This window comes from Eretmochelys imbricata, chromosome 11, assembly GCF_965152235.1.
Source record: "Eretmochelys imbricata isolate rEreImb1 chromosome 11, rEreImb1.hap1, whole genome shotgun sequence".
NCBI lineage: Eukaryota > Metazoa > Chordata > Testudines > Cheloniidae > Eretmochelys > Eretmochelys imbricata.
In genome coordinates this window covers 60,655,961-60,683,781 of record NC_135582.1, presented here as the reverse complement: position 1 = coordinate 60,683,781, position 27,821 = coordinate 60,655,961, and the positions used below count along the sequence as shown (strand labels likewise).

Sequence of the window (27,821 nt, the reverse complement as noted above, 5' to 3'; positions counted from 1 at the left end):
CACGGCAGCCCTTGGCCTGTCCATGACTTTCACGAAAAATATCCCTGACAAAAACTTAGCCTTAGTTATTCGTTCTCTTTCCCTGCTAAGGCTAAGTTTTTGTCAGGGATATTTTTCGTGAAAGTCATGGTGCCTGCGATGTGGTGCCTGCAAGTTCCGGAGTTGCCCCTGGGGCTGGGCTGCTGTAGGGTCCTCTCATCCCAGGCAGCTGGTAGCTGCAGGGTCCCCCAGCCGCTGGCTGCAGCTGGGCAACTGTGGGGAGTCCCTACCGTGGTGGGGACCTCGCGCACAGTCAAAAACAAATCAGGACAACCAATTTAATTGCCTTTTTTGATAGGATTACTGACTTAGTGGATTGGGGGGGAAAGCAGTAAATGTGATATACATTAATTTTAGTAAGGCTTTTGACACAGTTCTGCATGACATTCTCATATGCAAACTAGTGAAATGTGGTCTAGATGAAATTACTATAAAGTAGGTGCACGAATGGTTGAAAGAACATACTCGAAGAGTAGTTATCAATTGTTTGGTGTCAAATTGGGAGAGCATATCTAGTGGGATCCTGCAGTGGGTCAGTCCTGGGTCCAGTACTATTCAATATTTTCATTAATGACTTGGATAATGGAGTAGAAAGTATGCTGATAAAATCTGCAGGCGACTCCAGGCTGGGAGGATTTGCAAGCACTTTGGAGGACAGGTTTAAAATACAAAAGGATCTTGACAAATTAAGAGAATTGGTCTGGATTCAACAAGATAAAATTTCATAAAGACAAGTGCAAAGTACTTCACTTAGGAAGGAAAAATCAAATGCACAGTGAGGAATAATAATAAGAAAGGATCTGGTGGTTATAGTGGACCACAAACTGAATGAGTCATCAATGTGCTACAGCTGCAAAAAAGACAAATATGATTCTGGGGCGTAATAACAGGAGTGTTGTATGTATGATACTGGAGGTAACTGTCCCACTTTACTTGGCACTGGTGAGGCCCCAGCTGGAGTACTGTATCCAATTCTGGGCACCACAACTTAGAACAGATGTGGACAAGCTGGGAAGAGTCCAGAGGAGAGCAACAAAAATGATAAAGGTTTAGAAAACCTGACTTATGAGGAAAGGTTAACAAAATGGGGCATGTTTAGTCTTGAGAAAAGAAGACTGAGGGGCAACCTGATAACAGTTTTCAAATATGCTAAGGGTTGTTATAGAGAGGACGATCAATTTTTCTCCATGTCCATGAAGGTAGGACAAGAAGTCATGAGCTTAATCTTCAGCAAAGGAGACATAGGTTAGATATAAGGAAAATCTTTCTAACTATAAGGATAGTTAAGCTCTAGAATAGGCTTCCAAGGGAGGTTGTGGTCGTCATCATTGGAAGCTTTTAAAAATAAGCTGGACAAACACCTGTCAGGGATGGTCTAAGTTTACTTGGTCCTGCCATAGCAAACGGGGCTGGACTTGATTATTTCTCAAGATCCCTTCCAGCCATATATTTATATGATTAACACGTCCTTACAGGATCAAATAGAAGACAAAACAGGCAGGAAAGAAGACCATCTAACTACACCCAATGGAGCCATGCATTCAGTTTCTGCAGAAATCTGAAAAAAACCACATCTCTCTGAATTCAGGTAGACTACAGTATCTCACTGGATGATTACATATTTAGTGGACTCATTTGTCTTAGAGAGCCAACTGTGGAGCCAAAATAAAACAAGATTTGATTTTTCTTCATTACTGCCAGCATCCAGGAACCAAATACTGTAAGCCCACCCATTCTCACATTGAGAACCACTTCTAAATGGCTTCTGAAGGGACAAATACCCGTCCATCCAAAATACACAAATATCTCCAGCCATTGATTTTTTTGAGGATAAAGGTGAATAGTATGAATCTGGTGGTTCTGTAAGATCCTCCTTTCTGTAATATGAGAGCCTTCCTCAAAAAAGGGACACTATTCAAATTATGAAGTCTAAAAATTGACCTCCTGTACTCTGACAGTTGCCCATACTGAAATTCTTACCTTAAGAGTTCCAAGCATAAGCAGTGTTTTTCAATTCAAAATGATCCATTGCAGCAGCAGCTAAAATAGAAGTTAAAAACAAAGGCCCAGCTTAGTGTGCAACTCACTGTAAATACACTGGTGTGCATAGAGCTTTGCATCATGAAATAGGTGCACCAGCTTATTTACGAAGATTCACACATCAAGCCAAACATTTGTTTTTGTATTTTTCCTGCTACAACAAGGATAAGAATCAGTTTTGTGTGTATGTGTAGTGTGGGGCAAGGGCTACATGCCAGGAATCCTTCAGGCAAGGACGGCAACATAGGATAACTGTTTGTGTGGGTAAATCTTTAAGCATAACGTTGATAGTGCCCCTTTAATATGCTATATTAGACTCCTCTATACAATATTCCTAACAAGACTATGATGCCCTGTCCCAAGGAGACAAAGATATAAGATAGCCAACTTGATCAGCGCTACTGAAGTTAACTAAACCACAGATCTCTACAGTGTTATTTAAACATCTTGCAAGAAGACAATCTTGCACGCGGCTGCTATTGCTCCCTTACTAAAACTGCCAGGTTTTTTCAAGAGGTTCATCTCAATCATGCTGGAAAGGCATAACGAGTGGGATCGCACATGGATCAGTTCTGGGTCCTGTATTGTTCAATATCTTCATCAATGATTTAGATAATGGCAGAGAGAGTACACTTATAAAATTTGTGGACGATACCAAACTGGGAGGGGTTCTAAGTGCTTTCGAGGATAGGATTAAAATTCAAAATAATCTGGACAAAGTGGAGAAATGGTCTGAAGTAAATAGGATGAAATTCAATAAGGACAAATGCAAAGTACTCCACTTAGGAAGGAACAATCAGTTGCACACATACAAACTGGGAAATGACTGCCTAGGTAGGAGTACTGTGGAAAGGGATCTGGGGGTCATAGTGGATCACAAGCTAAATATGAGTCAACAGTGTAACTCTGTTGCAAAAAAAGCAAACATCATTCTGGGATGTGTTAGCAGGAGTATTGTAAGCAAGATACGAGAAATAATTCTTTCACTCTACTCCATGCTGATTAGGCCTCAACTGGAGTATTGTGTCCAGTTCTGGGAGCCACATTTCAGGAAATTCATATCAAATTGGAGAAAGCCCAGAGAAGAGCAACAAAAATCATTAAAGGTCTAGAAAACATGACCTATGAGGGAAGATTGGAAAAATTTGGGTTTGTTTAGTCTGGAGAAGAGAAGACTGAGAGGGGACATGACAACAGTTTCCACGTACATAAAAGGTTGTTACAAGGAGGAGGGAGAAAAATTGTTCTTCTTAACCTCTGAAGATAGGACAAGAAGTAATGGGCTTAAATTGCAGTACGAGTGGTTTAGGTTGGACATTAGGAAAAACTCCCTAACTGTCAGAATGGTTAAGCACAGGAATAAATTGCCTAGGGAGGTTGTGGAATCTCCATCATTGGCGATTTTTAAGAGCAGGTTGGACAAACACCGGTCAGGGACGGTCTAGATAATACCTAGTCCTGCCTTGAGTGCAGGGGACTGGACTAGATGACCTCTCGAGATCCCTTCCAGTTCTATGATTTTATGTTAGAGAAGAACAAGAGAAAGAGAGCAGGGAAGGATTTTTTCTGTGTCACATGTTTACACAATGGGAGGAACTGTCTAAATCAAGTATTCCTGAAACAAAGATTATTATTTGATGCATTAAAAATGTGTGTGTGGGGGGGCGGTGGGAATAATTTGTTCTAGATTTCCTAATGAGGACCCTGATCCAGCAAAGCACTTAAGCCAATGAATAGCTTAAGGCATGCGAGTAGTCAGTAGGTCTAAATCACAAGCTTTAGAATTTTGTTTCACTATATATGTTTTAATCTGAAATAATAATAATAGTAGAATCCCATTTATGGCAAAGACACGATAATCCAATAAACCCCTCCCAACACCACATTTTGGAGCAGAATCCATTTTGACAAGGCAACTGCCTTCAGAAATCCATACTCTGGCTTTTCTTCGCTTCCTTGTTAAGTGGTATAGTAACTGCTGTGAAGAGATACTGCCCTTACCTTATGCATTCACCAAGAAAAATGATATTTCACAAGAATATCATTGAAGAAAGAGTGTAAGAAATGTGTCTCACTGCCTGGCTGTCAGCTAAAATCTGTATTTTTACAATAAAAATGTTAAAATAAATATCTCATTTAAATAAAATATACCAATAAAGGGGAAGTCAACAATGATTTGAGAAAGTCTCGATGACAGAATCAAAGTCTAAGGATTATTCTCGCCCAGTTCCATCCCCTCCCCTGAGCGTGTCCTTGCTGCACAAATGAAATTGATGGGTGTTTTGCCATTGATTTCACTAGGAGCAGGAGTAGGGACATGGGCCCTGATTCAGCAAGGTACTTAATCATGCTCAACTTTAAGTATGTGAGGAGCTCCCACCACCCACATGCTTGACGTTAGGCATGTGCTCAAGAACCTTGCTGAACCGGGACCTTACTGATCATCTCCTTCTGCACCATTCCATCGAGCAAGCGCTAGAAAATTCTCTACATAGATGTTTTAAGCGTCTGGGCATTTCCTCCCAACCCAAATTGTTCTGCTCTTCAGTACACGTTAAAGAATGTTGTAAAAGACAAAGTCTACAGTTTTCCTACCTGCCGTATCAGGAATTGTAACAAGTTCCACAGACATGTGGTAAAGGGGGTGTGTGTGGGGAAAACGAGAATGGTCACTTCTTGGTGTGTTCAAATAAGAGAAGATAATTGCAAGATCTCTAAAAACCAGGCAGGATATCTGTACTTTTGTAACACGTGACAAAAACAAAAATTGAACACAAGTAAGATATCAATATGCTCTTACCCTCTGTAGGTGGTGAGGCAAATGTAACAGTCACTGTTTCTGTGAGAACATTCCCACCGTCTGTGGTCCACTGGAGCTGAAAGGAAAAAGACCTCAGTTCTCAGGAATGGGAAGGGTGCTGAGCAGGATTCCCTATAATACTGGTACAGACTCAAACTACAGTGAAAATCAGTGTCCAAAACATCGTATTTCTGTATTGTGAGTGCTTTCTGAGTTTTTGGGTTACTTCTTAAAACTGTTAAAGGTGAAGTGCTATGCTTTTAAAAGGATTCTAAAACACTTTCTGTCTGGTAGGCTAAATCCTCCTCAGAACTGGGGTAGACTTTAAAAATGAAAATAGATGCATTTTAAACACAAACTATTTGAAAATAATTTTCTCTATCATTTACAGGCTGGAACTTGAACTCAAGGATCTGCATGTATCCTGCAAAAAGCAGACATCAGAAACTCTTAAGAAGGGTAAAGGAATTCTGTGCCCTGCCCTGCTTTAGGTGGGATCACTAGCTATTGCAGGAGAACCAGTCTTGGCAGATATTAAAAAAAACAAACTTTTCAGCTTTTGTGTAAAGTACATTTGTGAATTAAGCTCTTAAACACAGTATGTTTTTCCTATTTTTTTAAACCAAACATTTCAATTCACCTTGAAATGCTATGAAATTAAAGTGCCACCAGATCAGCAATACACAATCTGAGGCTCTTGAAACCTCACTTAGCCTTGCATGCGTTGGCTTGGAATGAGGCATCACCCAGTGGCTGCCTGGGTCTGAGTCAGTCAAAGACCCAGTGGGAGTCACCAAATCTTGATACCACTTTCTCTACAACATACCAAAACAAACAAACAAAGTAATAATCCATCCATCCATTCCTCATCATCAGTAGTTCTCTCTCACCTGGACTGCTGCAACCTCATCCTCTTGTCTCCTCATCTCACTCCCATTCAGTCCATTCCAAATGCAATAGACAATATTTTCATCCTCACTCACCAGCCAGACCACATTACTCCACTCTTCAAATACCTCTACTGGCTGCCCTTCATCCAGAGAGTCAAGTTTAGGATTCAAATTGCTGTCTTCAAGGTTATGCACCTGCCTTCATCTCAGCTCTTATTTATTACTATGTCCCACCTTCTTGTCTCCATGACTTCTTCCATGACACCCCATACACGTGAACAGACTTCCAATTCCAACATGCAAAGTATCCATCCTTCATTCAAATCCCAACTAAAGACCTACTTCTCTTATAAGGCTTACAAATGCTAACCTGTGTCAATATAAACATCCTCACCAATTCAGGTCTTCCAGTCCATGTCACTTTTCTATGTCTCTCAAAGTGCTTTTGTCTGCTATTTGGCTCTTTAATGTTAATCTTTAGGCTATATATTAAACATGCATCCAATTTACAGGACCAAATGCACTTGGTGGTGTGGGAGGTGGGCCTGTCTATCACAGCAGCCTATATCAAGCAGCATAAAATCTTGTCCACATTGCACTCTGGAAGAGCTGAGTTTGCCAGTTCTTGGCAATTCCTTCATAGCTAATAAAAAATCCTGTCAATGGAGAAATCCTTGTCAATGCTTGCCCAAAATTACTTTCTATATGAAAAGAATATTAGGGGCAACATACATTGGGGTACTGCGCACTTGTAAAGATTTATATTTTGTATTTACTGTTAGACACATTTTCTACAAAGCAGAGTAATAACACTTAGCATTAATATAGCACAATACACATTCAAAACATTGTACAGACATTAATGGGACCACGTGAGGTAGACAGGTAAATTTCATCCCCATTTTACAGATAGGGAAAACGAGACGGACTTGTGACGTGACTTCCCCAAGGCAACACAGTGGTAGAGCCAGGATTGAAACTCAAGACCTTTGAATGCTGTGCTCATTTCTTCAACTACACTGCCTTAAATTAATGATCTCATTATATACCTCAGTACTGCATAAAGTATCAACTGTTAGCAACATTTCATTGATCATATATTGTTATAAAAGCCTACATTTAATCCATCCTTACTCAGACAAAACTTCCTTTGAAAATTTAATTAGTGGGAATACAAAGTCAGTGGGCGCTTTGACTGAATAAGAGCCAAGTAGTAAAATTTAAGTAAGGTCTTCAGGATTCATCTCAGAGATTCAGAAAGAAAGGAGAAGAAAGCGTGAAGCTCCAATAATACCGTTGCTGGGATGCTTTCCGAGTTATACACCATCTCCCCGTTTCCCAGGGACTTCTGCACCTCATGGATGTGGTTCTTGATGTCATTCACAGTTGGGAAGAAGGACAAATTATGCCTCTCTGGCACTTCCTCAGGCTTGAACAATTCTCGCTCCACAAACTTTCTGTCAAGTATTGGAAAGGGGAAGGAGGGAAAAAGGGTGTTGTCAAAAGTTAAAACACACTTACAACATTAGGAGATGTTTCTCCTTCTTCTGCAGCCACCTCTGTCTCTGCCCTCAAATATGTTCCAAATGTTAAAAATTACAAGAAAAGAACAAGTTAGTGGATCCCATGACCTGGCTCTTCTCCTCTAGTATCCTGGAAATTTTAAAGAGCTAACTCAATAAAATATACATTTCCAACATGAAGAACAAAAGCAGCCCTAGATGGTGATCTGGTATGAGGCAGTGTGAGGAGCTGGAATGCTAGGTAGTTACAACGAAGATAAAGTCCAATAAAAAAAATAAATGAGATGCTAATGCTATATATGGGGATAAATTCAGCTAATGCAATATGGGGGGATAGATTCATGAAAGAATCAGCATTGCCACATAGCTTCAAGTCAAATTAACTGAATGTATAGTTGATAAAGTGCAATGGAAAGAAGGCAGTATAGTTAGAGTGGATTATGCTATACCTTAGTTGTTTCCTCACTGCATAGACTTGTTCTATTCCCTGAGACACCAGTTCTCGGATCTTATCTGCTACTTGTGGGTGAAGTCGGGAGGGTAAAGTACAGTTCTCATCTCTCACCGCATCTTCCTCTTCCTCAGGAGGAGATATGGGGAAAGCGGATGGTGAAGGAGGGAGGCAGGTCTCCATTTCGTGATACTGGTGGGCCTGCTGGGTGGGTAATTGCACATACCATCTGACGAGAAGGAGAGTTTCCAGGTACAATTCGAAAGCAAAGACAGTAAAACAAAATCATTTATTTAAATCCTTCCCCAGGAAGGGAACAATGCAATTGAATGAAGATCCTCTAATCTGGCCATCAACAAAACTTGTATATATACACAACTAACAGCATTCATTACTAGCACAGGTTTCAGAGGAGCAGCCGTGTTAGTCTGTATCAGCAAAATGAACAGGAGTACTTGTGGTATCTTAGAGACTAACAAATTTATTTGAGCATAAGGGGAAGAGGGTTGTAGCCCACGAAAGCTTATGCTCAAATAAATTTGTTAGTCTCTAAGGTGCCACAAGTACTCCTGTTCTTATTACTAGCACATACAGCTTTCTCCCACCCCCACATAGGGACAGCGAGTATGTCTGCCTTGTATGGCACCAAACACATAGTTAATACTTAAAGTAACAACCAGCTTTTACATAATTTTGAGTACAAACCTAAAACAAAAAACTCCCAGAGATTACTCTTTTCTTTCAAGAAGCTTTAAATCTGTGCCCCAAAGCTTCCATAAAATGTACAGTACTGCAGTACAGGATTTTTGGCTTCATATCTGAAGGGAATACTCATTGAGCCACCCCTCTCACTGAATCTCTGCACTGCACCAAGCGTTCCATCCTTACAGCTAAGCACTAGATAGGATTCCTTTCATGTCAATGATCCTCTTAATTGACAAGAAAGGTGGCTATTGATCCAGATGAGGTATTCTTCCTCTCCCACTCCCCCAGGTTCACATATTGCTCTGTAGCACTCCCCAGTCCTGATGGCCCCGTGATGGAGAGAATCCACAGGGAATCAAACACAGCTCTCCCAAATGGCAATACAGACATGCAGAGGGTGCTGAATCAGTCAATACAGGAGGCACCTTAACCAGTGCTTTGACACCACATGCTTTCTAACCAATATGTAGATGAAATACATAAATATAGTTGCTCTGATGGACAGTGTATCCCAAACGTGGAGGGTCCATCTATGCCTTTTTTTTGGAAAGACTGTGGGACAGATTACAATGAGTGTGGTATAATCATTAGAGAAAGACTGGACAGCAGCACACTGCGAGGGTTATGCAACCGACTTGCTTTGTAGCTTTGAGGAAATAATTGAACCTCACTATGCCTCAGTCTCCCAGTCTGTAAAATGGGAATAATAATAATAGTTAGTTACTTTGCAAGGATGCATGCAGCTTAATCATGAAGTGCTTTCAGAGCCTCAGATGAAAGACATTTCACAGAAACATTGTTATTCCACTTTTTGTTGTTCTATTTAATACTTTTAGGTATAGCACGTAAACAAAAAATAATGTTCAGATAGTACTAATTTACACTGACAAATATTCTGACTCACTACTCTTGGCTCACTCAATTTTGCCTAAGTATTACAAGCAAATATGGGGCTTGATTCATCTCTGCAAGCGGGGGGGGGGGGGGTTAAGCACTCCCTTCAGCCCATGGAGAGAGCTGCACCTAAGAGCAAATTCATCCCTTAGAACAGGTAGACAGTGGTACTGCTGTTGCCCTTCGCCAAAGGGAACTGCTTTGATTTGTGGTTAGGGCTTCAACAGGGCTACACAGACAGAATCTGCCAAGGAAATGTGCTGATTCAGCACATCTCTTGGGTTCTCTAGCCTTGACTTTCTCCCTGGAAAATACCAGCCTGTTCCAGGTCCCCTAATGGAGTATAACTTTATAAAACATCCTCACACTATGAGCCTTCCTTGGCAGACATTCTGCCACTGCATGGCTACAGCCTGGATTTTGCTGGCAAAGATTAATCAAATGTGGAAGATCAAACCCTTTATGGAGATCCCAGCTATACTTACACTTAATGAGCCTTGCTGTTTACAGTATATGGGTGTTTTAATATGGTTCTTGAAACTGACATTATCTTCACCAAAAACTATTAATGTTCCCTTCCCCTGCCCACACTCACTATGGTCATATGCAAATAAGGTAAATGGGTCCAGTACTGCAACCCTTTACTCGTGTATATTCCCACTGATGTCAATAGATCTATGTAAATATGTTCTACCCACATGAATAAGGGTTTGTAGGGGAAAACCCTTCTTGTGGTCTCTCCGTCAGGCTGCTCACAGAAGCCACATCCATGATTTGTTTATTCACATTTTGCAAGTGCTAGCCCAGATCCTTGGCTGTGGATCAGCAATGTCCAGCACAATTCACCTCGGGGGTGAGGGGTGGGAAGGGAGTGTGTGTGTATGTATGCACAAAGATGGTTTAAGTCACCTTTGTGCTCCTTTGATCTTGGGGCTACTCTGGTCCCCTGGCATAAGGAAGAGTGTCTGATTTGAGGCTCTGCTACCTCGTGTTGGCTGCCAACAGCCCCAAGGATAAAGGACTGCTCTGACCACACCCTCCTGCTCTCCGAGTCATGCTCTCTGACAGCCACAGGAAGGCAGGTTGTGAAGGAGAAGCCATTACACCAATGTACAGCATCTAAAGATCCTCCCATACTGGAAGTGATCCTCCAATGGTCAGCTGCCTTTGGGGCACAAAGCCACCCAGGTTGGGAGAGGTCTGGCTCATTGTTGGTAACGTCCACACTCTTGTAACTGCTTCTGTCTGTATTCTGAAGCGTATTTTACGTAACTCCCACAGTATGGTATGTTACACACTTACAAAACACTTAGGAGTTCCCTTGTGAATGGTTTTCTACCTTTTACAACAGATTTTAATGAAGCCCCTTTTAAAAATAGCCAAGCAACTGATTTTCCTTTCCCCTCCATTTGTCCAGATAAAGAAACGAGTGAAAATTTCACCTGAGGACCCCTCCAGCATCTATCAAGTTCTTCTTCAGCATGTTGAAAGCTTTCTCTTGCTCCATTCTTATGATTTTCTTGTCAATTTTGGGGTCAGTAGGAACTCTATACTCAGGAAACTTTTGAACCTTTTTAATATAGATCCTTCCAAGAAAAAACAAAACAAAAACCAGAAAAATCCAGCTTCATTATACTTCTCCCTCAGGGGAAGGCAGAAACGATTTTATTTCAGGCTATTTTTATTGTAAAGAAACTGCAGGAAACACAAGCAAAGAGGTTCAAAGGGTGGAGAAGCCCCAGAAGTTCTCTAAAGGATTGGTCAGTAAGGTAAAAAGTGAACTAGAAGAGCCATTCCTGAAACCCAGGAAGTTGACAGCAGAAAGCTCAAAGGGGGGATGAGAATACAGAAGATGCCACCGGAGTTGGATAGGGAGAGGTTTTTGGTGAATGGCAAGAGCTATACATTCCCTGATAAATATAACTCCAAAATAACAGATTTAGGAGACCTATCAGATTCTAGCCACGTCCACTTTCATGGAAAATTATCCTTCTTCTTTCTAAATGAACATTAACTCCTACTTGTATAGGAGATAAAGCAAAATATATTTATAAATCTATGTCACAACACAGTTACCAATTAGGTTTCTTGAGATGCAAGCTCTCTTATATCAGTTACCAGTTTCTCCAGATCTTTTCAGCTTTGTAGTTAATGCTTACCGTGCTGGACAAGTGGCTTTGTACAGCTGGCAGGAGGCATTTTCCGGCTCGCCAGTTTTTTTGGGTTGGAAACCTTTCCTCCTGGGCCCATACTGGCATTCCATCACAATGGCTCTGCTTCCTGTGGACAGAAAGCAACTGGCTCTATTATTAATTCAAACATCCAATGGTTCCAGCTAGCAGATGACAACAAAAAAAGATTTCTGAGGAGAGAAGAGTGATTTGAAGCACTTATTTTCATTCTTTTCTTGGAAGAACACATGTTCAGGGTTGGGGGTGCCTGAGTTACAGAGTGGCTGCTTTCCCCATAATACTACTCAGCACTTATGGAACACATCACAGTTTCAAAGGACTTTCCAAACTAGCTAATCTTCACAAAACTCCTGTGAGATAGGTAATTAAATATTGTCATAGCCATTTTACAGGGGTGAAAATTGAAACACAGAGTTTTAAAGACAGATTCTGCCACCTTTACTCATGTTTAGCACCAGTACTTTACACAACGAGTAGTCTTATGGGCTATTTATTGAGTAAGGTGCTCTACTAAACCCAAGTAGAGGTGACAGAATCTGATTCTAAATTGTACAGTAAATCAAAGGCACAGCTGAAATCAAGACTTGGGAGTTCATTACTTCTTGTGCCGTGTACAGTTCTTTAGCCTTGCTGCCACTTGATTTCTTACAGGTTATTAAGGTTTGTGAATTTGATTCCAATTTCTTCTATTAACCAATATTATATCAACATGGTACCCAATATAAATATTACTGTGCAAGAAAGATAGACTTCCACAACATTTGTGAAAACTTCATTAGAGTAACTGGTTTCTTTTATTCAGACTTATGGCAAAGAGGAGTGAAGTAAAAGAGGTAGCCTGACAGAACTGGGAAGGGAACCATTATTTGTTCTGAAGAACATTTAACTTTGTTCCCCAGCATCTCCTGTTCATAATCCAAATACTTTAGCATCCTGATTTTTAAATACCATTTTCTAGCTTTGAAATAACAGATATGTTTATTGTGTCACACTGCTGAGTTATGAGCGGATTCTAAATGATGATCAAAAATATTTTGCATGAGAATGTGACATTAAAATATCAACGCAAATACAGATGCTATTTAAAAAGAGGAACTAGATGATATAGTGGACTAGTGCGCTGACTTTTCTTACTGGAAATCTGGGAACAAATATTGGCTTAGGTCACTAATGAAAAAGAATTTGGTAGTTTCAACCTCGTCCTTGCTTGCATGCATGACAAAAATAATTTGACAGGACCCTGATTTTACCAACGTCTCAAGTGTCCAAAATCCTACTAAAATCAGGGTTTGGATAATTGAAGCTTTCTGTTTCACAATACAGAATGCTGGCCAGCTTCTTCAAAGCTAACTGGTTCAGCAAAAGCAGAGGCAGCCCAGGGACTGAAGAACAACTCCACTTATGCAGAGATTAGAAACTCCACAAGAACAGCACTTCAGTCCTGCACAGCTCAAGACCTCTGCAGGCCTGAAACTCTACGTCTATAGAGACTCAGTAAGTGTGACACCACAGCAACATAACTGATCTTCAGTTAACTAGGAAGTTAAGTTAACTGGAGTTTGGGAAATCAGGGTTCCATTTTAACCTGCAGACTCTGTTCAAAAGAAGGCTAGGATTTTAACAACAGGGGTGTTGTAGACTAGAAGTAAAATTCATGAGTAGAATAGTGTATAGAAAGTATATACAGTGCTTCCTTACCTCTCTGTCTGGCCAAAGCAGGCAATATTAAAAGCAGGCGAAATTAATCCACGATATTTTTTAAAACAAAATATTAACTGAGCATGTTTTTACTCTCTCTCGGAGAATCATTTGTTAAGCTAATCTCACAAGTTGCTAAACAGAACTGGTGTCTCTTGGGGGGGGGGGGGGCAGTTTGTTTTTCTGGATGTGTCCTTTAATATATTCTTGCTCCTCTTCATTGCTGAATGGCCTTAGGTGGGTCTTAGGCCTTAAAATGGGTGATGACATTTCACTTTTTCAGTTACTTTCAGCTCAGACAAATGCATCCTGCAGTCAACCATGTATCGTATCCCATAGGTCCCATTTAAACAAGAACAGACTTGATCAGTTTCACATCTCAAATTCACACTCACACTCATTCAATACTTGCTCTATGACTCAAGAAATATGAAATCACAAATTGGTAAAGTCTACACATTTATTTAGAAGATTCATCTCTCTGGTTAAGTTTTTTGAAAGTTTTTTAAGAGTGATTTTAAATACCTTATAGGTTCCTACTGACCAAGGTTTTCAGCAGGATCCCCAGAAACCTTAGTAATGTTGATGGATCAATCTCTTACCACCCTCATGAAAACTTCAATGTCCATGCAGAGCAGACAGGACCCTCATCTCTAAGGTCTCATTCAAAAGATGCTTAATTAACCTAACTCTGAAGGATGAAGGGCTTGAATCACTCACATTGGAACGTGAACCTGTGTTCCAGGGAATCTAGATTTTCAAACTTGGGCTTAGACCACTAAGCCATCCTTTCCCAAGTCTGTGCCTTGATTTTACCAATACCTAGTAACATTCTGCCAGAATACTAAGGTATAGCTTCATGAGGATCCTTCTTTTGGCCAGCTGACTAGTGATTTTGAAACTTTGAAAATAATTATTAAAAAAAAAAAGTTAATTACCTGCATTGATAAAAGGGATCCCATCATATGGGACATACTGAGATTTCCACATCAACCGTGTGGCGGGTTTGGCTGGGCTTGGAGACTGGCGCGTCCCCCACACACTTTGTGTTTGCTGCTTGTGTAGCGTTAGAACACTCTCTAATTCTGTCTCGCTCACACAATAGCCGCGGTACGAGTCCCCAATTTTCTGCATGGAAAGGAGGTGAAATTATAGGATTATTCACCAATCTGACTGCTGTCGGTACCCAAGAAAATGAATGCAGTCAGGGACTCTGGCATGGTGGCAGGTGAGGAGACTGTCTGAAATGCTTTGTGCACTGGTTGCATCACAACCAGATTTACCATAGGGTCTAACACAAGACCAGCCTTCAGTGAGTTAATAGCACAGGTGTTTGTCAGCAATCTGAGACCATAAGTAAAATACTCAACGTCTGAGCTTTGGTCCATTATTATAACAACACAGTTATCTACAGTATAACCCCATTTCTAAATATTTTGGAGATATCCAAAACCTTCCAAACACAAATACATTTTGGGTAGGTGAGGGACCAAGGCATGCAGTCAGGAGTTGTAACTGACCTTCCGTTAACTGGTGTTTAGATAAATGGGGTTATTCTCTAGTACCAAAAGACAGAACCAGATGAGTTCCTTTACCCTGGACCATTCCCTTAATTTCAGACTTTTCTACTAAAATAAATACTTATTAAATGTCAGTGCATTTTAGGAAATATTTTTGGTGACCTGCTGGTCACATCTAAGAGGAGGAACAAATAATTCAAGCAGAGTTTCTTCCATACACACCGGTCACAGTCAGTCACTTGCATGCCATCTTGCATCACATCTCCATCTGACTACAATGGACCTCTGCGGGCTCAGTGCTAAATGTTCCTCACACTGACTCCACTTGACTTTTGTTGTTAGCTATCTGCTAAATGTATTAACTTAAAACAGGCAAATTCACACCTCAGCACCTCACATAGCATCCAGACTCTGCAGGTGACCATCAATGGGCTTCATCTATACCCCAATCCACCAACAAGGAAACAGATGAGAAAACTACAGAACAGAAAAACAAATGCCATACAGCACATAGCTGCCACCCGCCCCATCCCTCCCTCCAAGATGCTACGGGTTCTCTGCAAACCATTCTGGAGCAACTTGAAAATAAATACAGCCTCTTTGGGCTGCAAAGCTGGAAAATGTATGTGCTAGAAAAACTATAGTAGCAGATACTTTGCTAGATGCCACACACAGAAAGTGAGCATGTTAAAACCTTTATAAAAGAAATGATTCAGAGTGGAAAGATGTAACCAGACTTTTAGAAAAGTAGATGATATCATAGATTTTGAAAATGAAAGCTGAAAAGGGCCCAATGTACATAGTAAACCCACTGATGGAAGTACATTTTGTGACTGATAAGGGAGACAGAGACAGAATAATAAGCAGCAGCAAGAGACCTTAAGAAAAACCAAAACACAGTAGTGTTTCACTTGATGTCTTCATTCCCCTGACGTTTTTCCGGCCTCTCAAACAATAACAACTTGGCTCCTTTGCAAGCCAATGGTTCCATTTTTTTGAGCCAAATTCAACCCCGGCAACAGAAGATGCAACTTTATGGTCTTCAGTGGAGTTGCACATACTTACAATATAACTGAATTTGGCCCAACTTATATATCGCTAAGATTCGGCGTGAGTGCACATGCTTGCAGAGCAAGAACAACAGTCTTTATTACAAATTTTGATTATCTTTAGAATTAAAAACACAAAATTTAAAAATATGCAGAGTTGATAGAGTGAAGAATAGGATGGACTGAATCAACAATGACAGCAGAGAAGCAGGGAAGCAAAGCAACTGAATTGGATCTGAAGATGGATAAATCACTGACTCTCAAGAGCATAAAAGCAAAAGCCTTGGAAAGCCAGGTTTTTAAAAATACATGTTCTGAGAGTTCTTGAGGAAGTTGAAGACCCAGACAGAAACACTAGGTAAAATTCTCTCTCTCCAACACTAACATTAACTTTAAGGGAGTTACTCTACGCTGGTGTGTACAGAAAACGTACTGGGTCTTTAGCTATTGGAGGAGCTCCAGGCACAAGTGAGAGGATGCAGAGGCAAAATGCTCATTGCTATTTCTAGCTGCAAGGACAGAAGGGATTTTGGCATCTGCCAGAAATTCAAAAAATAAATAAATGAATAAAATCTGCTCTGCGCAGGTTGTTAACTCAGAGCACAGGTTTGAGAGCATTAAACCAAAGAGACAACATTCAGTTCTCTCTGGAGAAAACATTCTTGAATAAAATACATCAGAGAAAATACATTCTCTCTATTCTCTGAAATGAAAACAATGGTTACATATTAAAAAAACACATTTATATTTTGGATTCTTTCTTCCACTAAACACCTGATCCAGAAAAAATGATGAAGAATTACACAATGGATTGTGATTTTGAGATCATCATCATTTAACAAGTGGCAGGCCTGTACTTGCTGTAATTTCCTCTTTGTCCCCCATTTAATTGCTTTATGTCTTGGGGGGGAAGGTTCCATTTTTTTAAAGTGTTATTTTAGCCTTTATTTATTATTTGATCAGGCTACGTTAAGAAAAAGTTTCACACAGAATTTAAATATTAAAAAGATGGCTGATATCTGCTATACACCCCTTCTTATATTTATTCTTAATCTTATAATGTAGATTAGGCGTATCAATACAAGTTAATTTTGTACTTATGTTCCCACAATGGTATGCGTCCATCACAACAGTAAAGGTGCTAATGCATTTTTACCAGAAGGTCATGAAAACTTGCTCTGAGCTGATATGCCTGATGGTGGCAAGGAATGCCTTTCATTTGTATGTTTATTTTGCTTAGCTCTGAAACTGGTAATATTACCTTGTATTTAGTCTTGTACGTTTCAATCAGTCAACATTCTAGTTTACACTAGAATATAAAATACAGAACAAGCTGATACAATTAAACACATGCCCCACAACCACTATCATCAGGCAAATGCCTGAAAAAAAAAAAAAAAACCCAATCCCCTGCACCAAGCTGGTCAACAGATTTGGGCTCTGAGAGACCAGTGAGGAAAACAACTTCTAGAGAAAGAGGACCTCCATTGAGATTCCTTACTTCCAGCCCTCCTCCACATTCAAATCTTAGGGATTTCTCAGATCACACACCCAAGGTTGAGCTCAAACCATCACAATGTTATACACAGAAAGAGGAAGTCTCAGGTAGCCTGGACCCAGACCATATAATGTTCTGCTGATCAAACTAAACATCTTGAATTGCATGTAGAAGTGAACCGGAAGTCCACCATGACTGCAGAGAATTGCTGCAACATATACTCCCTGCAGCCAGGTCTGCTATGTAAGTGAATAGCTGTATTCTGCAACAGCTGAAGCTTCTGCACCTTCAAGAGTAGCCTCACCTACAGCACATGGCAGCAATCCAATCTGACGGTTAAAAAGCTATGGGGCTAGTTAGTGGAAGGATGTCTAGTGATAAATACAGTAACTTTACAGTAAAAGTTTGCAATTGCCTAGCCAACTATGCTACCTGGGAAGCCAGGTGCAATGAAGTTATCCAGAAGAGCATCAGATTACACACCTCCTTTACAATAGGCAGGAACATGCCTTCAATAATGGGAGCAAATACATCACCACCAGTCCTTCCAGAGGCTTCCATAACCAGCACCCCATCTTACTCTCATTCAAGGCCTTACGTTTGCCAGGTACAAGGACAATTAGGGAACCACGGCATCCTAGTGAGGTAAGACAGGCCTACAGTTGTATGTTGTAAGTTGGTGACCCTGTAGACCTAATAAAGTCAATCTCCCATCACCGCTTTACTTACACACAGAACAGAGTATTTTCCTCAAAAAGGGGCCTTCAGATGCATGATCAGTTGTCTTATATCAATCCCTGGGATCTTTCCGAGAGGAAATAATGGAACCACAGGAAGTGTGAACCTAACAGCTCCAGTCATGGTCACCAAGTGAGTTAACAAAAGTTTGCACAACTGTCCAATAAATCTGGCTTCTAGGAATGCTGTGAGGTGTTCAACAACCTGCCACACAGCTGAAAAGGCACTTCGTTAATTCAGCCCATCAAAAATCTTCAGAGTGTGATCAAAAATCCTTTACTGTAAATTATAATCCTTCACTTAAAAAAAATAAGATACATCAAAATGTCTGCTCCAATTCACATCAATGAAGTAAACTCCACAGCTTACCTGGGCCATTTAAATACATAGACAAAGCTTGTAGTTTTGCATAAGTGATGTGTAATAAGTTGACAGAACAGAACAGATGTAGGGAGAATGGCTCAGCTAGGCACAGGAGGAGCATGGTCAGCAACAGCCCTTAATGCTGACTTTGGAAAGGTGCAGCTTTTGCTGCTCTGTGCTTGTTGCCAGATAGACAGCAGTCCTGAGCCTAGTGCTCAAGGGAACAACAATTATGTACTGCAGCCAGCTCCAGCACAAGCATAACAGGTAAAGCCCCCATGTGCTCTTTTCTCCAAGGGCACCCATGCAGGCACTAATATTGTTAACATTCAGTTTGTCCTGAAAAGTGACTGAAAAAGTGGAATTCTGGGGTAGTATGTTTATTGTCTCAAGTGTGCTCAGCTCAGCTGAGAAGTAAAGAAGGGGTTTCTCTAACTGCTAGTCCGGCAAACTTCGCTTGAGTTCTTTCCTTCTAACATATCACCAGCAATAAAAGGTTCCCCAGGACAAGCTCGGCTAAGTTACATCTGAAAACCCCACTGCCTCCAGATTATGCCCTCAATGACAACTATACAACCCATTTGCCTTCAATGGGCTTGCATAGTATAACTGACTGGAACTTAGTAAAACAATTCTGCTGATGATACATAAGAAGGAATGGAATTCAGCTCATTCCTGCTTAGCTGTGTTGGCTCTGCAGTGCTAACAAGAATAAAAAGCAGCAAAACAATAAAACTTTTTTTTGTTACTAAAGGGAACAAAATGTCTCTGAATAGTTCTGTGGAGCAGCAGAGTGCAGATCTTACATTCTCACTATTAAGAGTAGAACTGCCACTTTAAACAGAAGCAGTATTTTTTTCTTTTTCTTACAATATTAGGACATTAAATGCTATATGAATACTGATCGTAAGGTTATGAATTTAAACACAGTAGGTGGAAATTTTAAAGGGGACGAAGGGAGTCAAGGACCTAACCCCCATTGATCTTCAAATAAAGTTTTATATAAAATAAAATACTTTAGTAAATGATTAACAGATGTTATGCAAATGTTACAGTTATGAGCAGCATGTGTTATAGATGTCTATAATCACAATAGAAGGGATTAGAGATGATTATCTGCAACGTATTGACCTGTTGGACTCTAACAACTGATTAAGCATTTATTTAAAATAATTACTTATTTATTAACCTGTTATAAACTATGTATAAATGAAACCTTAATATGAAGTATGACCAATAGTCCTATTCCCAAATGTTAGGACATTTCAAAGTTAAGGATCTCATACCAAGATTAACTCACCCATGTTGTACATACTGCATATATTTTTAACAGTCAAATTAATAATAAAAATTAATGTTCAGTATGGTAAAGTTAATGTTACCAATTTCCTGATTTTTGGGTGTGAATATCAATATGCTTAATACTATATTAACACTTGCATGTGATAAATAAGGTCTTATCTGTGTTTTTTAATTAGTTTACAGATTTGCAGGTGTGCATAGAGAGGAATTTTAAATTGCTTAGGAATTTAAAATCAACTGATGACTACACGTGTCAGCAGCATCACATTTAGCCACAAGGTGACATTTCTGCAATCAGACATTTGACAACTTAAGAAAATGCAGTTCTCAGATTTGCAGATTCCTGGTTTAGGTCAAATGGCATGCTAAGTGGAAAGTTTAATTTACACCAACTATGTAAATTCTCTGGCATTTATCATGGTGCAATGCTTGCACTACATAAATGGAAATAAAATCATTTTATGGATTTTTTTTAAATAACTAAGGGTAGGAAGGGGACCAGTCTGGTTTATGAAGCTAAAGAATTTTCCTATAACAAAATTAGCTGTATATGGGAAAGCTAAAGGAAAAATATTCACTTCAAGGAAGAAAAATAATTGATAATATAAGAAAAGTCCTTTGATGAATGAGAGAAACAAGTACATATTGTGGTATCTAGGACAGAAGTTGTGTGATTTTATTAAAATATAAATGCCCTTCTGGAATGTTGACATTATGGTACCTTTACTCTCATAGACTAAAAGTCTGATCCTGCATGGACCTTTACTCTCAATAATGACAGGTTTCAGAGTAACAGCCGTGTTAGTCTGTATTCGCAAAAAGAAAAGAAGTTCTTATGGCACCTTAGAGACTAACCAATTTATTTGAGCATGAGCTTTCGTGAGCTACAGCTCACTTCATCAGATGCATACCGTGGAAACTGCAGCAGACTTTCCACGGTATGCATCTGATGAAGTGAGCTGTAGCTCACGAAAGCTCATGCTCAAATAAATTGGTTAGTCTCTAAGGTGCCACAAGAACTCCTTTTCTTTTTACTCTCAATAGTAATCCCACTGAATTGAACTCCTATAAGACTACTCATGAAAGTAAAGTTACCGGCACAGTTGCAAGCTTGGGCCCCAAAAGAGAAATTCCCCAATCAATGGATTGTTAAATGCAATCAAATGAAGAATTGTCTTAGTACAAACCACTGAGGTTTGCACAACACCCAAGAATGGCTATAAAGCACTTCCACTTTTTAAAAGTGGTAGACTTTTTTTTTTTTAATCGCACTGTGAAATTTAAATGCAAATAATCTACATAACTAAAATTTTTATTCTGTGAGTTTCTTAATCTAGATGAACTGAGTATAATTAGGATTGTTTGCAGCCCACCTCGCAGTTCCTGAGACGACGGGCCCACGTAGGAGTGTTTGGGGGCAGTGGCTGGAGAGGGACAGGAAAAAGATCTTCCACTATCCTGAAAAATAATGCAACAAACATATAGACAGATGATCAAGAGATTGACATCAAATCCAAAGTAAAAGGCAATATAGGATTCCCTTTGTCAATATCCTTGTATTATGACTGCAGATAACTTTTATTGCCAAACTGTAGATATGGTAACATCTGTAACTGACAATTATCTTGAGAAACTTATGAAAAAATTCATTCTCAACATGACACACAATTACTGTAAAACTTCACACAATGCCATATTTTAAAACGGCACTCTCTGGCTTCTGTATTCTCCTATTTCGTTGGGTCACCTAATTCAGCAAAGCACTTAAGAAGAGACGAGAGGAAGAGTTCTGTATAGCTCCAAAGCTTGTCTCTTTCAGCAACAGAAGCTGGTTCAATACAAGATATTACATAACCCACCTTGATCACTCCCAAAGCTCTTAAGCACATACTTAAAATATAAGCCATATAGCTTCCTGATAAAAATCACAGCTAGAACACTCTTAAAACAGACTGGTGGAGTTTGTTAAAGATTCCAGTATACAAGAAGTCAATGGTAGAATTCTGGAGCCGACACTGACACGAAATACATGTTAAATGTTACTTGTTTTCAAATATAACAATTCTTAAATTATTGAAAACAGCTACCAAAAAGTGCTTCATGTGAGCATCATGGGATCCCCACCCAAAGGGTCACATTTTGTATCTAACTCCCTAAATCCATCAGGATCTGTCTACCATTCCAAGAATTCCAAGACCCCAGTAAATCACCTACTGCCAACACAAAGAGCCCTAAAATCCAGCTACATATATGTTTGGCTTTCAGGACATTTATTTTCCTTCACAACATCTCCAAAAAACTTACATTCAAACATCTATTCACAAAACATTTTTACTACATTTTAGAGACATCTTCAATACAGTCAGTTTGCAAAACAACATTATGCCGCAGTGCCAAGGGTATAATAATGACCTAACGTTTTCTTTTCCACCAAATCCTAACGCAAGAAGGCAGGCTCACCAAAGAGGGCACACACGAAAGAAAAAGTCAAAATTAGAATTTGTGGAGATTTTCTCTTTTTAAAATCAAAATTAATTATATGAAAAGGAAACCTAATTTATTCTCAACTAAAAGCACAAGAGACATAGTGTACTGCCATATTGGAACCAAAAGGATATAAAACAAAATAAGTGAGAAAGTAGCTTATTTCTAATTTTAAGAAAAATTGTGCTGCATTAATATACTTTTCAAAGGTCACCTATAGGAAAACTCTGTTAGCAAAGATTTCTACACAGAGTTCTCAGAAGAAGCCCAAGGAGTTTCCCCCCTGAACATCAACTGAAATAGGCAATTGGCTATCAACTGAATAGGCAATCAACTGAAATTGGCAATCAAATTATCAAATAGGCAATCAACTGAATAGGCATTGATACCAACAGCCTCTCTGTGCCTAACTGACTCTGAAGTCTTTCAAATTCCATTTTAAGATTCAGCTCTTCTCTTTGGCCTATAATTCCTAATAAACAGCCCTCCTCCCACAGTGCAAATACAAGAAACTCTACTCAGCTTCACAATTTCCCTATGCTCACTGAGTCACTTTCAGATCTCATTTACACCAGTATTAATCTGGAGTAACTTCAATTATTTAAATGGAATTATTCTAAATGTACACCAAGATGAAATCAGAATACATCCCACACTCTCTGGAATTTAGATATTTTACCCCTCTTCCCCTGGCTGTGGCACATCTACAGCTGTTCCCTGCATAATATACTGCAGCCTACAATATGTCGTTCAATAGTATTTACAGACTGTAATCACTTGCGGAGACTTCCATAACAATTTTGTAATAACAATTACAAAAATGAACTGAAATTGATGATATGACTAATTGTATGTGTCTGTGGTGCTAAGTGATATTTGACGGCTCTTTACCTTCTCACCTACCTGCTTGTTGTCTTTTTGGACACTGTGAGAGATGCTTGGGGATGAAGTATGTAACTACTTGTACTGTCTGCGATAGCAGCCACTGCTACTGTCTGCAAGTTCCCGTCACTGCGTTTCTCTTCTGAAACACCTTTGGGGGGAAAAAAACCACACCACCCTCCTGTTTAATAACTGCACAAAGAAAGGGGAAATGACAAGTTATGATTTATTGTGATCTGTTGGAAAAGTAAGCTTTTTTGCACATGAAATAAAGGAATGCAGTGGATGGCAGATTATAGAAAAATTAAATAATTATGATCGAATAGTGATGATTTATAAAATGTAGGAATATGCATGCAAATATATCATTGATGTTATACTGTTTCGTCTTTGTAACTCCACTATAGCAGATAAATCCCTACGTGATTCAACAAATAATTACAATAACTTGTAAATTAATCTGTCCTACATTTTCAAAAATCTATATCATAGTTGCAAGTCTAACCCTGTCGGCTGCAAATTACACATCTATTTGCTTTAATGTTTTCAACAAGGGAGGTTTAAGACACTAAAATCTGTTTCGCACCTAATCAGAAGCAAACAAATGGGTAGGCCCATGCCTCAGATTATTCCATCTAATCATGCAAGAACATCTTCAACATACAGTAAATGACTAACCCTAATTGATGTATGCATTGCAGTTGTAGCTGTGTGAGTCCCAAGATATTAGAAAGACAAGATGCGTGAGGTAATATCTTTTATTGGACCAACTTCTGTTGGTGTCTCTTTCACCGAAAGAAGTTGGTCCAATAAAAGACATTACCTCACGCACCTTGCCTCTCTAATCCTAACTGATGTATTTGCATGTGAAACTGATCATACCCATAGGCCTAGTTTGACTTCTATATTTTGGGGGGCAGCTCCAGTCAGGCCAACGAGGCTGCACATGGGGGAGGGGCAAATTTTGCACCTGCCTGAGGCTTGCAGTTTGATGGGGACCAAGCCCCTCGGCCCCCCAAACCATGCCCAAGATCATACTTATGACCTATATAGTTCTTTTAATCTTCAAAATAACATATTACCTCAAATTAATCCTTACATTCCTAGTGAAGTAAGTTTTTATTACTACCCATGTTATACAGCTAGGGAAATTGAAACAGAAAAGGTAAATAGTCCAAGACCACAGAGAGACTCAGTATCTATAGTGAGAATCAAATTCTTGAAGTATAATCCAAGTCCATCTTTCTTTACTGAAAAATGTAATGGTTATTCAGTAAATAGGATAAACGATTCATCTACATTTGATCTCCTAACAGCAGTTTGCACACACAGCAAATATTCCTAGATTGAGACACTTCCAACTTGTCTGCAGTTAAAGGAAAATGTGAAGAAAAAACGTGAATGTAATTAAATCAGTGTTTGTCTGAGAATGAAGAAAAACTGTTGGTAGAAGTTATGTGGTACAGAAATCATTCACATAGAAAGGCCTGTGAATGTTTGTTAATGAGTATCTCTTAATGAAATTCTGAGCAGCAGAACTTGTCTCTGAATTTTGGGACAAACAGACAAAGCCTTGTGTTCAGCTAAACTTACAAGCAAACAATCAAATTTTTGAAATTCCATTAGGTGCCTAAATTGTTCTTAAGAAAACAGCAAGCTTATTTGTACATGCAATGGTGTGTTTCGTTGCACCTTAGTGTGTGCTTAAAATGTATTCTTGACATATCAAGGGTGAAATCCTCCTGGCTCCATGACATCAATGGTAAAACACTAATTTTTCTTCAGAGTACCCTAAGTACTCAGCGTATATGGCTTCAGAGTAGATTTTTTTTTAAATTTCCATTGTCTTCACTGGTCTTTGGATCAGGCCCATAATGTATAAACATCACTTTTGGCATCATTTACTGCTTTGAAATGTGTTACCTTACTTTTATAAATTTAAATAATGGAACAACTTCAGACTGGCAGTACCTGCTTACAGACCAAGCAGTCAGATTTGTCTGACTCAGCACAAACATTAATACTTTTTTCCCATTAGAAAGAATTAAAGTAGATGTTACACATTTTTAAGTGTAACATCCCAAAAGTCTCAATTTGGAAACATCATAAAATCCTTTTAAAATTAAAAGAAAATACTGCATTTTTGAAAACTCCCAAAATGTAATTATGTACCGCTTTTCTCCGTCCTAGCAAACTATGTTGCAAAAAACAAACAAAATAAAGAACACACCACCAAGCCCCAAGATACTCAGGATTTTAACAGCAGGAAGGAATCCAGCTTCTGAAGGTTTCTTTGTTTTTAAAATAATGGTTGAGGGGTAGGCTAGTGAAAATTTTTTTAAAAAGATCTGCCATAGGAAAGTTTCTTGAAAGTTGAGACTCCAGTGAAAGTCACTTTTCAAATGTACAGCTATTTTAAAAAAAGTAAAAATCAATTCTATGTACTGTAATTGAAATGTACTGTTCTCATAGACTGCTACCTATTCAACAAAAAATTCATATACATTTGTTGATGTACAGTGTTAAAGTTAGGATGGGAGGCTCTCCGAGTATTTGCATGCACAGAGGAAGGCTGAAACAGTGGTTCGGGTATCAGTGTGGAACTTGGAGATGTGCATTCAATTTCCTGCTCCACCACAGATTCTCTGTGAGACACTGGGCAAGTCATTTGGCCTCTCAGTGCTCTGCATTCCTCCTCTGCGAAATGGGGATAATAGCACTGACCTCCCTCCTTGCCATGGTTTCTGTGAAATGCTTTGAGATCTACTGATGAAAAGCCCCATATTATTAATTATAAAATTACATAAAACTAGTAAAATGCAGATAATTTCATATCCAGGGCTATCGAGACAGACTCATTGGCAGCGGACAACTCCTTCAAATAGTACTGCCAAGAGAAGAAAAAACGCACAGGAAATAATATTCCAAAACCTTGACTAAAAAAAGTCATTGTGCCCCAAAGCTATTTCACTATTGGCAACTTCATCTGCTTATTCTTGTGGGAATGATGCTGAGGGTGCCTCCAGGTATTTTATTGTTACCAAGTCTGGGGTTCCTCACTGATTTTTCACAGATTTTTTTAGAATTATGGGACTGACCCAAAGCCCTCTGAAGTTAAAGGAGACTTTCCATTTACTAAAGTGGACCTTGAAGCGGACCTTATATGTGGACCACAGAAACTTGTTCCTTCAGAGAAGGAGCAGAAGCCCCTAACTGCATAGATAGCCAGGAATACGGAAACTTGGTGACATACAATGTACCTGAGGAAAGTGAAAGAGACATGGAATCTATTTTGGCTCTACCACTGACTGACTGTAGAAACCCGAGCAATCACTTATTCTCTCTTGGTAAATATTCTGCGAATCCCCACTGAAATTAATGAGATGGCATGGGATGTAAATCAGGGCAGAATTTACCCATACTACATCTCAAATGGGCATATGATGTAATACTTATTTCACAATGATCTTGTCCCAACTTAAATGTTTGTAAAGTGCATGGTGATCTTCAGATGAAAAGTGCTGTAAATGCAAATATTTATTATTATATCTACAATATTAATTGAAGGAAAGGGGAAATAAAGAATTTATAAAGATGGATCATTTGATATGTTTTTGGCCACAAGAACAGACAATCCTCAAGTCCCACAGGTAAAACTCACCCTGCGTGCTGGTGACATCCAGAAGTTGTCCTTGAGGAATAATCACTTGTGCCATTCCTGGCTGGGTCGAAGGAATTACATGTAGCACCGGTCCATGTTCTGACTGGCTGGCAACAATCATCTATTAAAATAAGAATTAAAAATACTTTGTAATACTTATTATATAGCGTGATCTGGTTAACCGGTTTTCAGTGTCATTAGCATGTTTTGGTTACTACCAGAATAATAACTACCTTTGAAATTGTTTTACATTTGCAGAGTAATTTGATTTTACTGTATGAGAAATTTGAGGGTTTATGATGGAAGACAGTCCACTTTAACATTCTAAAATATGTGTCAATGATTTCTAACTGCTCAAAACCTTTTAAAAACTTAACATTTATTAAGCTAAAAGTAGAGAGAAGCAATTGTGATTTTGTGCTGACATCCAAACAGCCTTGTTTGAAACTTTGAACGCTGCTACCAGCTCTATTGAAAAGGATTTTTAAAAAGTGTATTCACTATCCGAAACAGAAAATCATGGCTGTTTCTGTAAATTAAAGCTATAGTCATGTATAATAATTAAAAAAATATCAATTTCCTCAAATCTATAGTCTTATAAAACTGCTGTATACTGATATGACGTATTATGGACGAGCTGGAATTAGAGAAGTTTCAGGACATTCTTCATGAAACCTGGCAAACCAAATTATTTTCTTTATGGTAGATAGTCTCTGAGGTAATAAATAGTTTTAGCCTGTGGAAAAAGGTAAGCCCTACCTAATAAATATTCATCTTCTGTTTCTAACTTTTTTTTGGGTTGGTGTCTGGCTTTTTTAAAAAAACACACACACACAATTTGGATGAGCGAGGTGTCTTTTTAATTGTAATTTTCTGTAGATCTACAGTATATGCCAGCAAAAAACTTTGGATCAATGTTTTTTTTTTTAACTTTAAAAAAAGAGAAAATGTAAGACCTGAGAGGCATTGTTATATGCAAATTAATCAGGGGAGAAAGGAAGAGGAAGAGGAAGAATATCATTGGCTGACTTACCACTGATGCCATATGTGATGTTGCACTCTATATGATTTTATGAAAATATGGTAATAAGT

The 27,821-nt window shown here is 39.0% G+C and overlaps 1 protein-coding gene across 3 annotated transcripts in view; it reads right to left on the bottom strand.

The window, feature by feature from the left end:
* CARF (calcium responsive transcription factor) overlaps nt 1-27,821 on the bottom strand; it is a 70,876-nt gene that overhangs the window by 31,779 nt on the left and 11,276 nt on the right. For all 3 annotated transcript variants that reach the window (XM_077829439.1, XM_077829440.1, XM_077829441.1), the window contains exons 4-12: nt 26,730-26,850; nt 23,090-23,219; nt 21,076-21,160; nt 14,171-14,360; nt 11,502-11,622; nt 10,785-10,928; nt 7,742-7,972; nt 7,064-7,226; nt 4,880-4,955 (exon numbers count right to left, since the gene is read on the bottom strand). In XM_077829439.1, the coding sequence (XP_077685565.1) occupies nt 4,880-4,955; nt 7,064-7,226; nt 7,742-7,972; nt 10,785-10,928; nt 11,502-11,622; nt 14,171-14,360; nt 21,076-21,160; nt 23,090-23,219; nt 26,730-26,850 (1,261 nt within the window). The remainder of the gene's footprint in view (nt 1-4,879; nt 4,956-7,063; nt 7,227-7,741; nt 7,973-10,784; nt 10,929-11,501; nt 11,623-14,170; nt 14,361-21,075; nt 21,161-23,089; nt 23,220-26,729; nt 26,851-27,821) is intronic.